Source organism: Pelmatolapia mariae, linkage group LG13 (assembly GCF_036321145.2).
Source record: "Pelmatolapia mariae isolate MD_Pm_ZW linkage group LG13, Pm_UMD_F_2, whole genome shotgun sequence".
Taxonomy (NCBI): Eukaryota; Metazoa; Chordata; class Actinopteri; order Cichliformes; family Cichlidae; genus Pelmatolapia; species Pelmatolapia mariae.
The window spans coordinates 18,316,215-18,334,512 of record NC_086238.1 but is presented as its reverse complement, the minus strand read 5'-3'; the positions used below and the strand labels follow the sequence as shown (position 1 = coordinate 18,334,512).

The 18,298-nt window shown below is 40.4% G+C and overlaps 1 protein-coding gene across 1 annotated transcript in view; it reads right to left on the bottom strand.

Moving 5' to 3' along the window:
- Positions 1-18,298, bottom strand: part of cdh23 (cadherin-related 23) — a 179,881-nt gene that overhangs the window by 98,465 nt on the left and 63,118 nt on the right. The window contains exons 7-9 of the mRNA XM_063491091.1: positions 5,552-5,746; positions 5,321-5,449; positions 1,654-1,732 (exon numbers count right to left, since the gene is read on the bottom strand). Coding sequence (XP_063347161.1) covers positions 1,654-1,732; positions 5,321-5,449; positions 5,552-5,746 — 403 coding nt within the window. The remainder of the gene's footprint in view (positions 1-1,653; positions 1,733-5,320; positions 5,450-5,551; positions 5,747-18,298) is intronic.

The following is an 18,298-nucleotide window of genomic DNA, read 5'->3' as shown; positions in this document are numbered from 1 at the left end:
ACCGTGTTTTACAGAGGGCTGCAGACACTCACTGTTGTACCTCTCTCCTGTGTAATTTGATATGCTTCAGCCTTTCTCGCAATGACCAAAGAAAGTCTTTGAAAGATGTTCAGAAAGTCTTGATAAGTATCGCCTCACGAGCTCTTAAACAACAGTCTTGCTACTTTGAAGTAAAACATAAAGAAATGAGTGGTGATTCAAGACTTTTGCACATTACTTTAAGTATGGGTTATTTATATTTAATGTTAATATTCGCTTCCACTTATTCCACTTAGAGGAAATTAAATTCTATATTAATTCCATGCTTTTTTCTTCGTTCTATCAGAAGCTTCAGTCTTAAAAAGGTAATTTATTGCAATTAATCACAGCAAATCCTTTCATTAATACCTTTTCTTTTAAACTGATTAAGAGTTGTAGTTACAAAATAATAGCATCTTAAAAAAGAGAGTGATTGACTACAGCAGGAGGAATTTAGGATATTGTCATCATTATGTCATTAAGCTGCTCTGAGTTATGCTTCCTGCATTAAGAGCTAACTGTAAGATAAATTGGCACAGGTGTAAACATGACAGCTGAATCATTCACTTAATCTAGTTATATTCATAATACTGGGGTGCATTTAAAGTTTATCCTGTTACATAGTCAGTCAATATTACTCTTGTTGTAACTTCTCCCAGATATCCATCTGCACCTTTAGCGCAAGCTTAACAACGAGTTTTACAGGATTACAAAGCATGTGAAGCCAGTTTTACAGAGCAAAGTGGTGCAGTGGCGCATAAAGATTAAGACACAAAGTTACAAAGTGTGTGCAGAGTTCATACGCAATGCTTTTGCTGCATGCCGTTAGTACTCATAACAATAATTATTTCACGAAATCTTTATATTAAATTGATTCCTTGAGCCTCGGAAGGATGAATATAGTATTCATGTCATTACAAATACCTGTCTATCCCAGATGCGGATCAACACCAAAGTTTAACTTTAAGCAACCTTGCCCCAGGGTCAATCTGTCCACCAACTTTCATGAAGTCAGTTCAGTTTGTGAGATATCTTCCTGGCAGACAGACAGACAAAGTAACTGGCAGGCATAAACATCATATCCTTGGCAGAAGTAAGAAAACTGAGTATTTAATGCAGGATCACTGCTTCATCCTTATCAGCACCATACAAGCTGTACAACTCCAAAGTAAAGCTCTCAGATATAGTAACACCAACACAAGTCAGGGATTTCCGAAGTGAGCTTAATATGGCGGTCATTTGTTTTGGCACTTTATCTCAAATCTAAAACAAAATCTTAAAGAAAACAAAACAAAAAAAAGCGAAGGGAGACGACAACAGAAAAATCGTGGCATCCTTCTCGTCTGCCGAAGGTAAAATTTGTCACGCTGACAAATCATAATCCTGTTTTGATGGCACAAGCCAACTTGAGAATGATAACGCAAAATGAAAGCTGACTTCTGCACAACTGAACCAAAACAGTGATTAATAAATGCTCAGAGCCAAGCCTATTCTCCAATTCTGAGGAGCTCCTCTCTGCTGTTATTGACTGTTGTGCTTGATGAGACTTGTCTATTATTACTGCGGAATTATGATAAGAGGTGATCGATTCCCCTCTCTGTGCTGCGGATGTCAGATCGATTATGTGACTCAGACCTGTGATGATGGTGTAGCCGATTCCTCTTGGTCGACCAAGATCCTGGTCAATGGCTGTTATCTTCCGCACTTCGTATCCCTGCAGAGACACACACACACGCACAAATATAACCTGTAAGCTGCATGCAGTCTTCACAGACACATTTTTTAGTTGTTGAAAAGTAGTTTCCACTTTAATCAGAGAAAAAAGAATAACATCAAACCCTTGGAACACAGTTAGCAGTTTTTGCTAAATAAAATACAACTACATGCTATTTTGTCCTCTGCTATGTGCACACAGCATGATAGACGCCTTGAACGTGTTTGAAATCTCCCTTTCTCTTTTCTTCTTTTAAAAATCAGGACAGGATACCTTATTTTATCCCGGTGAATCAAATATCTGTAACCAAAGCATCAACAAGCTAACAGAATATTCCTAGGCATATCAAGACCGTGAATGTCCACTTATCTCTCACAAAGACGTGCCCATCAAATTTTAAAACATAACAGTATCGTATTTCCAATCCTCCTTTGTATCTCTTCAATGGAGAGGGTGGAAAAAAATGTAAAAAAAGTGCAGGCAAATCACAAACTATTTTTTCTTTATGTGTGTTATTAGCATTTCATTGGGGTTTATTTCTCCTTTCATTGTTTCGAAGTTCCCCTGCTGCGTCAATGACTCTGCTACTCAACAAAACCACAGTGTGACAGCTGAAAAAAGAGAAAAAAAATCAAAACGAAAGACAGAAAGCTATTTGAAAAGTCTTTGATCCGCTGAGCTTTCTCAGCCTTCTTGCCTCAATCAGACGCAGCGGTGGTACTTAAAAACCCCTGTGCTGCAGTGTGAGATTGAGAGACCTTCCCTTACTTCCTTCCTTCTCTCCTCCCTCCCTCCCTTACTCCCATCTCAGCCCTCTCACTCACACCCGAGCAGGCTGCCTCCCATTGATCCTGCAAATTGTGTCTAAGACGTGTTTATGCTCCATTTCTGCCAAAGCATCTCCTGTCATTGACCAATTACAGCAGAATCAATTACAAGCCTTTTAGAGAGACTGATTCGCACCTATCACAAACTGAGGGGGAAACACACCCACCCACACACACACACACACAAATGAGAAAGATGCAGGGACATACTAAGAGAGGAATAGAGAAAGTGAGTGTGGAGAAGTGGTGCTGAAGTAATATGAGCAATATTCTCGAGCTGTCCACACAAGTGCAATATGTTCAATCAAGCGTCAAAGATACAATCCCTCCCCTCCTGCACACACATGCAGACACACACTAACATGTATACACTGAACCTCTTCTCCCTCTTTTCATCCTTTCATTTCTAGCTATACAGTGCATTACCCCCCCGTCCTCCTCTCCTTCTCCTCATTGAGTTGACAGCCAAATTGCGTTTGTCCTAGAAGAGGCTTAAACGTCAGCCCGAGCACAGATTCACAGCTATAACAGCTAAAAACCCTGCCCTGTGATTTCATCTGAAAATAAGGGGGAAAAAAAGCATTTCTTCTACTCCTTTGTCAAACTCTTCCCTGGATGACTGGTTGATTGGCTCAGGAATAAAAGAAAGACTGAAACAGAGAAACAAACAGGCCGCCAGAGAGAGGCAAAGTAGAAACAGAGCGTGCGCACTTACACCTTTGAGAAATGACCTATGACAGGGACCCAAGTTTGATATCTCTACGTGTAAATGTCAAGGGCCTTGAGAACAGTTGACACTCATTCCGTCACTGTACGCCCTCGGCTTATCACCACCAAACACTGCATAATGGAAATGACACAGAATACCACATGAGGTCATTGAAGGTGTGTCTGTGTATAAGTGTGGTGCTGCTGCGGGCTTGTACTTATGTGTCTGGCTTTAAGCACTGTTGTAATCCTGTGTCTGTAGTGGGGTCAACAGTAATAGATTTCTGATTTTGGCTGTGCATCTGCCGTGACCTGCTCTTACATTGTAACTGTAATAGGATTAGACACTGCCCCCTACTGTTAGAGGTAAGAGATGAGGCACTCCGAGGCAGTATTACTGAGGATTAAAACTTCCAAGCTGCTGTGATCTGGAATCCACTTACTAATGTTAACTTTACAATCCAATGTAATTGGACTCTTTTAAAAAAAAATCTTCCCTCTTATTCCCTCATCTAACTTTATACCTGGCTTTTTTTCTTCTCTCCGGTCACCTTTTTCTCATTCCACCCCGACATCCTATTCTCTTTCCATACCCTCACACCTCCCCCCTTCCTCCTATTGTGACCTTCCTGGTGACAGTTGATGAATCAGAGAGTCCGGGAGACACCGGGCTTCGACTCCGTCACGCCCCGTTAATATGCATGCAAATGTAGCACTTGACATTTCTACTACAGCGCATTCGGGTTGGGAACGAGGGACGTGCGGGTTGTTGTGTGAGTCGGGGGGCTGATTTGGGTGAGAGACTGGGGACGAGACAGAACGAAAACTGATAGAGTGAGAAACCGAAATCGGGACGGACAGTGTTATGCCCCTGTGTGTAATTCTCTCTCTACAAGTGGAAACATCAGTAGCTGGACCATTAGCCACCTGGGAACTGAGTTTAAGAGCTGAGCCAGGAGAGTGAACATAATGGTGTACAGAGAAACAGACATTTAGTGTATCAAATACCCATTATAAACCTACTTGAAATTGAAACAAAGCTACAGCCATTTTGAGTCCCTAATGTACTTCATGTTATATCCAGACTTCATACACATGCCACAGTATGAGCGCATAAGACCAGAAATCCTGTAACCCTGGTGACCTTTGGCAGGGGCTTCGCATCTATGAATGAGGATTGTAAATCTATAACAGTAATTACCATCTTCAACCACCACAGTGCTGTATATGGGTGCACTGGACTGAATTTGGGTGGATGTAGGTTTCCAGTGTTGGAGGCTCAGGAGTGACGATAAGATGTGAAATATCATGCCGTCATTCAATTAAAGTCAATTCAGTTTTTTTTATAGAGCCCAAATTACAACAACAATCACCTCAAGGTAATTTATGATGTAAGGTATGATGTAAATAATACAGAGAAAACCCCAACAGTCAAATGACCCCAAACATGTGGCAAAAGTGGGAAAGAAAAACTCCCTTTTAACAGGAAATAACCTCTGGCAGAACCAGACTTGGCAGTGAGGAGAGCGAGACAGGACAAAAGACACACTGTGAGTTCAATTGTAAACACATAGAGGTGAGTGAAGGAGAAATGCTCATTGCATCATGGGAAACCCCCACAGCCAAGACCTGTTACAGCCTAACTAGGGGAGGATTCATGGTCAGCTGATCTACTATAAGCTTTATCAAAAGGGGGAATTTTAAGCCTAACCTAAAAAGTACGAACCATCTGTATCCTGAATTCAGACTGGGAGCTGATTCCACAGAAGAAGGTCCTGAAAGCTAAAGGCTCAGTCTCCCATTCTACTTTTAGAAACTCCTTGTTTTTAATCATATTTCTTTGCACGAGTTGTATACACCTACTGAATAACCTACTGAATAATCAAAGAGCAACATGAGCATGGGACAGGAGGAGCGGGATACGAGAAATGAGGTAACAGATAAGTTGAATGTTCTGGCATCAGAGCAGGATGGAAAGAAAGAAAGGACGAAAGCTGCTTGAAGAGGGTACACACTGTGGTGGTGAGATGTTAAGTGGGACTGTATTACTGACCAGGGGAACATCCTCCTGTATGTTGGTACTGTAGGGCAGATTGGTGAAAATGGGATCCATGTCTTGGACATCAGTGATGGTGATAGCCAAGCTGGCAAGCCGGGACAGAGGTCTTATTTTGTCTTGATCCTTTCAGAAACCAAAAAACAAAAACAAATACAGTATACATTTAACAGCGCTAATGTAATTTTGCTAACAGAGACTAAGTTTTGATACTGTATGTGTGCTGACCGTAGCGTTGACGGTGAGCTGGTAGGCTGTCGTCGTCTCATAGTCCAGAGCTCTGGTCACAGTGACAGTGCCTCGGGCTCCATCAATGGCGAAAAAGGCAGAAGGTGGCTGAAAGGAGAAGAGAACACTGCCCCCGGTGCCTTGGTCTGGATCGGAGGCGTTTACCATGAATATGGATCTGCCCACCGGTGTGTCCTGAAAGACGCATCGAAGAAGACACACAGAGAAGTGAATATATACAAACAACAACCCAAGTGTATGCAGGAAGATATCTCCTTCTATAATTACATTTAAAAGTCAGAGAAAAATAAAGAATGAAGCAGGTACAAGAAGGCTTTATTAACTACGACAGCAACAGATGGCAGTTTAACTTAATTAATAATTATTATTATCAAAAACAATTTGGTTGTGATTGTGATTGATCCCCTGCAGCGTTTCCCGTGAATAATGACATCTAATAACAAAGTATTTGTAGTCGATCTGGATGAATAAAAGCAATGATTAAGACGGCTGCTTCAAACAAACTGCTTCAAACTTCAAACTTGTTGGACTGGCCAAAAGTCTGACTCAGCAGCTTGTCAGGAGAGCCAATGACGAATGGAGGAGGACACACCATTGTTGGTAGTGACATATTGGATAAAAATGGACAAAAGAGCAAAAAGATCAAACAAGTGAACTGAACTGTTGCGGGATGCCTGCCTGCAGTACGGAGCTGGGCTGCATTTCTAAGAAGCAACATTGATGAAAATGAGAAAAATGTTCACCAGCTTTACTAAAAGGCTGTACTAAAAAGACAGCCTCATTCAGACTCCTACTGGAACGTCTGAAAGAAGATGAAACCATAGCTCTATTTCAGTAATACAGCTAAACTGACGCGAATGTGAAACAATAACCCCAACGTTTGTTTTGAGTTGTCCGTGGAGATCAGGCACACAAGACAAATTTATGGCAGACTTAACCCTCTTGTTTGCAAGTGAAAGAGCAACGTGCCTTGGTAAAGCAAACTGTTGTTGTTACAATAATGCGTCTATCCCTACAGCAGAAAGTATTTGTTGCGCTTTCTTGTCTGTAAATATATGCATTGCCTATCTGTGTTGCCCACAGAAATGGTCTTGGGTCATGTGTGAAATAAAAAAACAAACCAACAAAAGAAAAAATGAAATAAAAAAAAGAGAAGGCTGTATAAAGACACACATTTTCCAGGTAGCCCGAAAAGTCTGTGGAACAACGGCATCATTAATTGGAATTTTATCTCAAAACAGCCACACATACATGCACGATTAATAAGAAATGAGAATGTGTACAGGTACAGAGGGAAAAGGACGTGAAGGAGGATGGGACGCATCCTGATATTCCACTAAAAAAGAAAAAAAAACCCACTTGCACAGGTCTTCTACTCTCTCCTCCTGTTTACCAGACCTGTAGACACACACCAGAGAGTGTGTGTATGTATGGGTGTCTACGGTTATGTGTGTGTGTGGTCTTGTCTATCGCAGGGGCAGAGTGTGACCACATGGGGAGGTCATGGTGTTGAACTGAGCTGGGCCCTGAGCCAGAGCTAAAGTGACACAGTAAGAGAGCAGTTGACCCCACAGTCTGTCTGCACTGGTGTCAGGGGAGTGTAGAAGTCTATTTGCATGTGCGTGTGTGTGTGTGTAAATAGTGGTGTGTCAGAGTCTATGAAACTGTGTAACTGTGTGTGAACGCCTGGGTTAGAGGGGGTAGACAGTATGAGCAGAATCAGACCTCGCGTGGGCATATGTGTGTACGCATTTGTAATTTGTGTAATGAAATGTGTGCTCTGCTCTCTCGCAGTGGTCTCTGCATGCAAACATAAACAGCATCGCAAACGGGTCTGTCCAACCACATTAAGCTAGACTGCCATATGAGAATTTAAGGAGAGCAACAAATGTCAACGAGAGTAACAGAGCAAGTTTTTTACCCCTGGAATCCTCGCTATGTTGTGTAATGAATGCAGACGGGGTCCTGGATCATTTCTCAGATTTATGTAGTGAAAATTAATATAATTTACTTTTTTTTTTTTTTTAAAGTAGGTCTGAAAGTTGTGAATGCTCAGATGTAATCGTAGGCCTCGGGTTAACATTATATTTCTTTTAGTGCACTTGCTCTGACTACAGGAAACGATACTGTGGCAATAAGAGTGAAAAAGGAAGAGCAGAAAATCTATTTCTTGTTAGAAAAAAATGAAAATAAAAAATAATTTTTAAAAAATGAGAACAACAACCAGAGCTGACAGCTTTCAGTCACTTTCCATGCTCTGCTCTCTCTTTTTTTGGGTCCCTGAGAAGCTCTGCTGCATCACTTTGAGTGTAACCTGGCTGACAATTGCCGAGTGAAGGAACAGAGTTACTAATCCACTCCCCCACAACAATAACTGCATTTGAATAAACATCTAAGCTGCATTTCTCTGATATATTTAATATGTTTGTCAAGTTGTCTGCTTAGGAGGAAATTGGAAACACCTCTAAAGGTACCCCACAGCCTGCAGCGCGACACCCGAGCACAGCAACAAATTAATTGGATGAGAATATACGCAATCAAACTCTAGGTGAATTAATTAAATATTGTTGCATGTAACGTGTGTGTGTGTGTGTGGAATGGATGTCGACATTATCAATTCTGCTTTGATGTCAAGGAGGCAGTTTGATGGTTAAGTGTTGGGTGAATGCATGTCTGTGTGTGTGTGTGTGTGTGTGTGTGTGTGTGTGCGTGTGGCACTTTTTGGAAAAAGGAAGAGTGTTAGGATGATATCTAAATGTGTGTGTGTGTGTGGGTAAAGAATGTGATCTGATGTATCCTTTTCTTCCCCTGAAGCATGCCACCTTCTATCTCTCTTTGCGCAGCAACCTGTGAAACAATAACTCATAAACACCGCCAGGGTCAAACGCCGCAAGGTTCGGTAAATAACGCAACGCGCTCGTATATGTAAACACACACGCGCGCACACGCCAGCGCCAGTTTTGATCTCTCGGATTTGACAGAGGCACAGCATTCAAAGCACTTCAAGCAACAACAGTTCAAAGCTTTGCCGGGATGTGCAGATGACCAACTCTCAGCAGAATGTGTCAGTGTGCCAGTGTGGTGCTGCTCAGGTTAGCGGGCTCGCCTGCATGCGGGTGAAGCTCGCGCCTGAGCCGCTATTCGATTCTTTTGGAATCTCTCCCTGAAAACTGAATGCGAGCATTAACCAGTCACATTATTCAGTCTTATCTTCTTGCTTCCCTTTAGTCTCTGAAGGTCAAACTGCTCAGTTTGCATAAACGGTGCATTTTAATACTAAGAGCAAAAGAATAAAGCAACCTATTTAAAGAGTTGCCTTGGATCGTCAGCTCCTCTTGATGGATTTCTCTGCATTCCAGCAGTCCATCACTAAAGAGAGCTCCACGGCCTGAAATATTCTCTAAGCAGCCACTAAACAATACTGTCTTCTACTAGCACTTTTCTCCTTTCCAATTGGTCACAGTACCCTTCCTATTGGGCTATTGATTGGGCTCGTGGGAAGTCAATGTGAGTGACCAGGCGCAAAATACAAGGCAGTGAATAATTCTGGTTTTATTAACCTATAAGACTACGCAATCATTTCTCCATAAATGAGACAGACAGTAAACAACAAGGACAAAAGAATGGGGAAGCACTGGCAGCTAAACTGGATACTACTGAATGCTAGTTGAGAACTATGTATGTGTCACTACCTATACCTTCAAAAGAGCAAAAGCCAATTGGTTTGTCACGGCACATATTCCAGCATATAAACCTTGACAGTGCTTTGCAGCTTTTGAATAAATGGGGCTATTTCCTTGGGAAGAAGAATGTTAAGTGGAGAGATGGTTGAGGAGGGATGAAGACAGTTCCCTGCTGTGTCTTATCTGAAGTGCACTGTGGGAATCACTCTTCTCCCTCTGAGAGCTGCTACTTATGAAAGAAGGAGAAACATACAGCAGAGATATATAGAGAGATAGAGACGGAGGAGCATTCTGTTTATGGTACAAAATTCAGGATCGTAACTGAGAGCTAATTCTAATTTTGTGTCACAATAATGCTGAAATGCATAAAAAATGAACATAAAAAACACTCAAATGCAAAAGTGCTCCCACTAAATACTCCTACTAATTTTTAAAATAAAAAAATTGACATTTTTAATTGCTGCCTGTGTTATTGTAATCAGTTTGATAGATTTTACACTACCTACTGTACAATAACAGAGCAAAAAAAGTATCCTTACATTTCTATAGTCCAAAAAATTTCAAAACACAATTATGCTGAAGCACCGATCAATGAAAGAGTGAGAGAAACTGCGTAATCGATGAAACTTCCCAGGAGCTTTGCGGGCATCATTGTGAAAAGGAAGAAATCAGGAAGCACTTTTCTGACTTGGCCTTTCAGCCAACTCAGTAAAAGTTTAAGGAAGGAAGGCAAGTGACCAAGAAAGTAGTGCTCACTTCAGTAATACCTCTGAGATCCTCTACAGATAGATAGATGCTGGACAGTTGCCTGTGCAGCATTACGTCAATTAGGCTGTAGAAGTGTGGCTAAAAGAAAGTCATGCCAAGCACTGGACGAAGGGTACTCTATGTCATAGATAATGTATATAATATCAAGATACGTTTGGTGAATTTCTTGGTACATCACCTTTCTTATCAAGCATGTTGTGCACAGTGTGCAGTAGCCATGGATTCTTATCAGGGACAGAGACAAATCCTTGAAGAATAAATAGCTTATGCAAGACGCACTTAACCAAAATATTTCAGATCACATCATATCATGCACACCCAGAGGACGGTGCTGGGACCGTTTCTGAAAAATCGAACAGTCCAAGATTAGCTGAACACCTCTGATGTCCTCAGTGAAGTCCTCTGACTAACATAGGCAGCAGAATTTCTTAGGAATGATTTCCAATTAATATCAATGAATAAACCTTAAACAGTGCCATTGTAAGTTCTACTCCAAAGCAAATGAAAACTTACTATTTCAGTGATTCATCTTATCTCTGCAAAGACAAAAGTATGAAGAAGGTCATAAATGTGACACGAAAAAACAGACTACAAGTTGTAAGGAGACTGAAAGAAAGCAGACTGCGATAAAAGGCAGGGGAAGACTGAGAATACAGATGAGGAAATCAAACTGAAGGCCTGTCACTAACAACCATGAGACATTTCTAATAAAGAAGGGGGTCCCCATTCGCTTTTAACTTTGCCTCTGCTTTATCGTACGGTGTGTTTGCCCTGCCTTCTCCACTACTCGTCCTCTATGTTTAAAATTTCCGGTTTTTAATGGCAGCAGCACTTCTGAGGCCGCAGAGAGTCAGAGCTGGACGGACCAGGACTACACGCCGCAGCTTCTCTGTCGGACTTTAACAGGGCTTGAATCCCCTGAGGGCTGGACCTGTGAGGATTCCACTGGTTAAATGTCAGCTGTCTCCTCTAGGAGTCCTTGAGGGAGCAGTCCCTACAACGAGATTAGACTCTGTCCAAGAGTACACTTAGTTAATTCATTAGTGTGTCACTCTCAGTATGGAGCCAAATTCATTCACACTGTTGTGTAAACGTAAATTATGCTCTTCAATTGGACGAGCTAAAAGCCCCAAATTACTCTATTATTTATTCAATTAATTCGGCAAATAATTAAACACGACTCTTACAAAGCAGAAGAAAATACAGCGCTGGTTAAAGAGGAGAGAAACAAGTAAAATATATATAAGTTAAACATTTAAAGCTTTTGATATTACACTTCCTCAAAGACCGAGGATGTGATATTTAATACAGCTCACGCTGGTAGCATATCGCTGCTGCTCATTAAACAAAAGACTGCAAAAACAGCACCAATACTTTGCACTTTGCTTCTCTCTGAGGAAATGCAGATTGGTCTCCATCAGCCCCTGAATTTATGCCATAATGCGTGTATTTTTTGAACAAGATAAACAATGTTTCATCACAGCTAGTTAGTATTCTTCTAGTATTCTTCCTAGCACATACTGGATATGTTTAATACATTTTCTGACGAAGTCTAAGTTAATTCGTCTTGTAAAAATAACCTGAAGCCCTTGATGCTACTTTAGATTCACGTCACCATGCTTCTTCCTTCTTAAGTGCTTCATTTGCTCGGGATTTACTTATCTATGATATTTATAACAGCACAGAAACTGCATTGATTTCACTGCTCAGAAAAGACAGGTGTATTGAGTGTGAACTTTTCTAGCCACATGGTCTAGAGATCAGTGGTGATAAGCAAAAGATGCGGCTCTTTTAAATACTTTTAAATGTTTTATTGATTGGACCTGTGTCAGCTGGAGCTTATTTATCTACTTATTTAACATGTTTGGGTGGCAGAAGCTTCGAAGTAAGTAAAGCCAGAACAAATATGAAACTTTGGACATCATTTCAAACAGTATGACGATGTGATTCACTATCTTAACCCCCCCCCCCCCCCCCCCCCCCCCCCCCCCAACTTAATAAGGCAAATAGATTGACAGAAAGCAACTAACTGAACGTCCAACTGCTCAACCCAGCCACCAAATGTGTGGCCCTGCTGCTGTCGGCCAAAAATCCATCTGCGACCCGTCGATTAAGCGAGTAACTTGTAAGTTAAAAATGCTATCACTACGATAAAAGTCACGCTAAATTTTTTATCCAACCTAGTAAAGCCGATGGCCAGCCTACAGACTTCTAAGTACAATGTTTTGTCCTTATTTTGTCAGAAATGTTAAAGACATGGTGATTTGAAGGGGCAGTGCCTGGGTTTCGGCTCCCTGCTGCTCGCAGCGCCAGAGGCCCAACTGTTCACTACAATAGAGCCATGATTACACCTACACTGCTCAGAAGGTTTTCAGTTCCTCCCCAGCTGTCTGCTCTCCGCTTGCAACCCAGCAGGCATGTGATTGTACCAGCTCAGCTCGCCCTTTCACTTTCTGCCTCGCACAACCTCTGTCCCTCCATCACTGCCTCCCACATGTGGCACCTTGTCACACTACCCCGACATTATTCCGACCTATGTGAGGGAATGTATTTCAAATGAGGAGAAAGTGCAGAACTGCAGGGCAGACAGATGTTCCCTTACAAAAAAGGGTAAATGATTTGACCAAGCAAAAATGGCTTTGGTTTCTGATTAGCTGATTCCTGTTGGTGTGTACAACTTAACAGTTTAAAACATATTTTTAAAAATTAATGGTCCGGTTCTCCAGGTAAGAAGAATAAAAAGCACTATTGCTATGTTACCTGGAAACTAAGCCAGCATAAGACCTCACCATGCTGATTACTAAAATTAACAGTCATTGTTGTTGTACAATAAAGCAACATTTTTGCATTCAAACACGATATTTTTATTGAAACCTATGCTACAAAACAGTCGGGAATTCACACAAAGTGGAAAAAATGTGCAAAAAAATGTCCTCTCTAATGCAGGTGTCACAAAGTGCTTCACAGCTTAGTCAAAGAATATGAGACAAGTAAACAGGAGCGGTCCACACTGATGTTAGGCGAGCTGTTTAAAGTCATTTAGAGGACAGTCTGAGAACAGTAGCTGTGCTGTGTGATGCTAACATTTCTCATTGCTTCCTTTGCTCCTTCCTTCTCAGCTAATCTCGACAAGGATGTGAGAGAGACATGTGAGGAAGAGATTCAAGGTGGAGAGATGTAAACTGTCATGGTTCCTGGGTCGTGGACTCAGTGCTTTGAGTTTTGTCTTTTCTTTATTCTATTTCCGTTATTAGTTCCAAATTTTGTTTATAATTTGAGTTTCATTGTATATTAGTCTTTAGTTTCCTTATTCCATTAAGATTTAAGTGCCTTTTAGTCCTTTGTTCTTGACATCTTTTTTGGTTCTCTGTTTTTAGTATTTATATTCTCAGACTTTATTTAGATTAGTTATCTGGGTTCTGCTAACAGTTATAGTTCATAATCAATTTCTTGTTTCTGGTTCTTCCTCCCGCTTTTCCTTCTCCATCTCTTTGTCAGGTGTTTAGTTACTTCCTGTTTTATTTTGTTTGTCTCTTGCTTTGTGTGCATTGTGTTCATTTTTGCTTCCTCTTTGTCTCGTTAGCTAGATTCTGCTCGACTGTGTCTCGTTTTCCCACAGTCTTCTTTCGCTATTACCTCCAGTGTGTATTTAAGCCCTCAGTTTTCCTCAGTTCCTTGTTGTGTTCTCCCGCATGCTGTGTGCTCCTTTCTTCTGAGTTTTCCCTTTTTGCACTTCTGGCTCAAACCTGGCTTTATGTTTTTCCTTTTCCTGTTAGTTCCAATAAAACTTTTTTTTTTTTTTTTAAAAAGCAATAAAACCTTAGCTTTTTGTCCTATGTTCGTAAATAACTTGAATTTTAAGCAAGCACCATTTAAACAGCTGTTTTTTGTTGTTGTTTTTAAATCAGATATCACCACTGTGTTTCATTTACTGTAAAAAGATATTTCTGTAATACAGGATTGCGCCACATTGATAAGTTAAAAATCATTTTCACTTTCACTTTCAGCAAATATTTCAAAATAGTATCCACAGTTGATGCAAGGCAGGATGTATCCAGCTTTCATGTTTCATTCATGGTTTATGCCAAATTCTGACCCTGCCATCCAAATGTCACAGCAAAAATCAAGACTCTTCAGGTCAGGCAACATTTTTAACATTTTTGGTGTTCTTAACTGTCACAAATGGCAGCCAATGTAATTTTTCACTGCTTCAAGGTTCAGTGTGTTGTGTTCGAAGATGCTCTACTGCATACCTTGGTTGTAACTCATTGTTATCTGAGTTACTGTTGCCTTCCTATCAGCTCAAAACAGTTTGGCTAGTTTTGCTCAGAGAAGCGCCACTTACTGGATATTTTTTTTCAGACGATTCTTTGTAAACCCTAAAGATGGCTGTGTGGGAAATTCTCAGTGGATCATCAGTTTCTGACCTGCTTGTCTAACATATCAGACAGTTCCCCAAACCTTCTTCCTCACTCTGATGCTCAGTTTGAATTTCAGCTCAACTTGACGATGCCTATATGCAGCTCCCATGTTACTGCCTGATTAGATATGGGCACTTACAAGAAGTGGTGTACTGAATAAAGTGGTCAGTGAGTAAAATAGATCCTGAAAAAATACAGACACGAACTGCACAGTTACATGGTATATACAGTATGTAAGACTTTCTCATATAAATAGGTGAGGCCATGAGCTGGCAATAATTTCACAGTATGCAGTTTTGGCAGAGATGCTGAAGCAGGTGAATCACAAGAGTACTTAAATTAATCATAGAGGTGACACACAAAACCATATTTCACATTTGAAATTAGCTTATCAATAATTCACTGATATTGAAACAAGATAAAGTGTCCTTCATCTGCGAGGTTTCGATAGCAAATGAGGAAAATTATACAAAAATGATTTATACCCTGCCAAAAAGAGTGCGGTTCATCTTACTTTAAAACTTTGGGGTTTTTAACCCTTATTTCTGTTTGTGTGACTAATACTTGTTCAACTATGACTTAAGTCCACATTACTTATCTCATGGCCGTGTTGCATGTTATATTTATAACGGTGTCCTGTAAGTTTCCAGAAACATGTCCAGGATCCCGAGCTTCGGGAAACCTAGCTTGTGGCTTAACATTCATTATTTATTGCAAAGAAACTCAGTGAATAAGGCCGGTGATGAAACCATGTAGCAAAACAAGCCCACGTCTCAAGGGAGGTAATAGCAAGTTTAAATACTGTATGTCATGGCAGTAACATTTACAAACCAATGAAACAGCCCGTCTCGTAAAAAAATATGTCAGTAATTACAATTCCACTCATGGTAAATGTTGTGACAGGGCTTCCTTCATAGCCCGTGATTTCCCAGGGGCAGTGAGCAGTAGTATGTACCTGTGATAATGCGATGGAGACTGGACTTGGGGCTGAGGTGGAAATGGGAAACCCACCTCATAAAGCCCTCTAACCTTAGGAGACCCACTTGTAAAGCTTACGTGCCTGATACCATCATTTCAGCCTGAGTATTGAGTGTTATCTTGAGCCAGGTTTGAGCTAAGAGACTGAATGCGTGAGTGACAGCGTGGAGTCTACTGATCGGTGTAGCTGTCTGCAGTTTAACTCCAATTGCAGGTATGATGCTTTCTCGCAGTATAATTACTGTTAGTGAGCTCAACTCTGAACATGAGGGATGGAAACTGTGCAAGCACCCAGTGTGCGTTGTTCATAATTCACTGAATTAGCAGTGATAAGCCAATTGCCTGTACTTGTCTAAGTGTGCTTTGTCGAGTAGAAGTAAAAAGTGAAATCTGTCTAAAAGAACATTTTCATTTTTCCCAGTTGCTTTGGATCCATTCTCAAAGTGTTTTGAATGTTTAAATGTGGGATCCTTTAAGAGAACACACATCAGAAAGATGTGGGTGTTTTCACTGTTAAGGATTTTAATGCAACTATTTACAGTGTGGACAAGTATTGACTGTCTTTTAGAGCGAAATAGCTGAGATTAAATTTACCTAAATATACTACCATTATAATTTCATAGTGTAACTCATCACCTGCAAACAGTCTCTATAATCTAATAATCAAGATCGACTTTGCTGTAATGCAGGTTGTCTTCATTTACACATGAGTAACTGTGATACTATTTGTATAGAAGAATAAACACTCACAGAAAAAAGTTTGCTATGTGTTATTGATTGATGTTTTTCTGTAGTTGCTTCCTTGTGGATAGACTTCCAGCTGGTACTGGTGAAAGTCTGCTCTAGGAACAGAAATATAGATTAGTTTTAAAGTTTTAAAGTTAAAATAGTTTTAAAGTTTTGAAAGATTTTAAATGCAAGACTGTTTTCTTTACCTGTGTGTTTGAGCCAAAAGAGTTCCCAGCCATCCTGAGTGTCATTCAAAGGTAACCTTGATAGGCATATCTGCTCTCATTTAGATCAAAGCTTGTAGGCCAAGTGGGGAAATGTGAATTTAATAGTTGCTGCCTTTTCTGTTGTATTGATTTAATGTTAATAAAGACTGTTATGCAAGCTGTGTGTTGCCTTTATTAGTTTAGTTTAATATGTAACCTTATACAGTTGTATCAGATATGGCTTAGGACTCAATTAGTAGCAGTCAATAAAAGTCTGGAGTCTGCTGCTGGACCACAAGTCACTGGTGGGCAACATATTTTTAGTTTGCTTTGTTAGATTCTCTGTGTCGTTGAGTGTTGCTGAATAAATCCCTGGTTGGTCGGCACCTTATCTCTGCCTCAAGGATCCCACTTCAACCCAGTCACCAATGGCCATCCTAACCAGGGGCGTAATTTCCAGGGGGGTTAGGGGGGTTATGCCCCCCCCCAATAATCAGACCCAGCTAATATATACCCCCCCCCCCCCCCCCCCCCCCCAATAAAATTATGAATTATGTTGCATAAATAGGCTGTTGATTTTCTTTACTCATTTCAGGTATTACCAGCAAAATAGTTGCATGTTTAATCATCTGGGAATTTACCCAGATGACCCCCCCCCAATGTTCAGCACAAAGTTACGCTGATGATCCTAACACTAGTCCCAAAAGACCTACATGTATAAGACATACAGGACTTGAGGGCAACAGAATTACCAGTCCTGTGTAAAGTTTCTTTTTCTGTTACTGCAGTTTATTGTACTGTGTGACCATAGGAGGAAAAATATTTCCCCTCACACACTTGTAAATCTAAGTCATCTTCTTCTTTACAAAACGGAAGAGAAAACATTGTGCTCTTAAAATCAAGATCCGAAATTAATGTTATCAATGAAAGTAACTGGGCTAAACCACTATTATATATTAAAAGATGAAGAAGAAGCACTTATCTGAAAACTGTGAACACAAGAATTTGTCAATCTGGTAGCAATGACTTGTTTTGAAAGCCTTTTATCTATCTATCTATCTATCTATCTATCTATCTATCTATCTATCTATCTATCTATCTATCTATCTATCTATCTATCTATCTATCTATCTATCTATCTATCTATCTATCTATCTATCTATCTATCTTTATCAAGCTGAATGGGAGACTAATTAAATCAAAGATCAACATAATAATGGGCTGGATTGGCATGAGCCACCAGACTCTCTGGATTAAACACATTCAAGGCTGACCTGAAGCCATCTAACCATGTATATACTGACAATATTTTATAGGCATGCCTCTCTAACAGTTATCAGTCATTTTCTAATGGCAGTTAGTCTTTCCTCTCCAAATCGTTTGACCCCCCTCTGTTAAACTAGTCAGTAAGGCCTAATACGCTGCAGTAATGTGGTGCAAGTCTTTGTGTACCATACAGGAACTGATGTCCAAAAAGTGTCTTACATTATAACCTGCTTTTATTCCTTCTTGTTCTTTCACCGCTTTCCTCTCGCTCCACTCTATGGCCCGTCTGCGATTTTCTGGAGAAGCACTCAGCCGAACAAAATGATTCCACACCAGCAGACAGGGAGAGGGGCCACTTTTGAAAGGCAAAGACAGCCTCCCAATGTGTGTGTGAGAGCGTGTGAGTGTCAAGGATTCATGATGTGTTCCTGTAATTTCCATTTAGATCTTTTTTAGGGGCTTTTTTTTTTTTGTTTGGCTGATATTTTTCAATTTTAGTGTTTACTATTTTCAATAATGGAGTATTAATTGAAAAGTCTTATGTTGCTTCAAGTTTGGGTGACTATATTTAAAATAATATATTTTAAAAGTAGGACTTTGTTTGGGGAAAGGTTTGAGGTAGCAGTAACGGTTAAAGTAAGAGGATTATGAGATAGGGAATCAATGCCTCCAGTG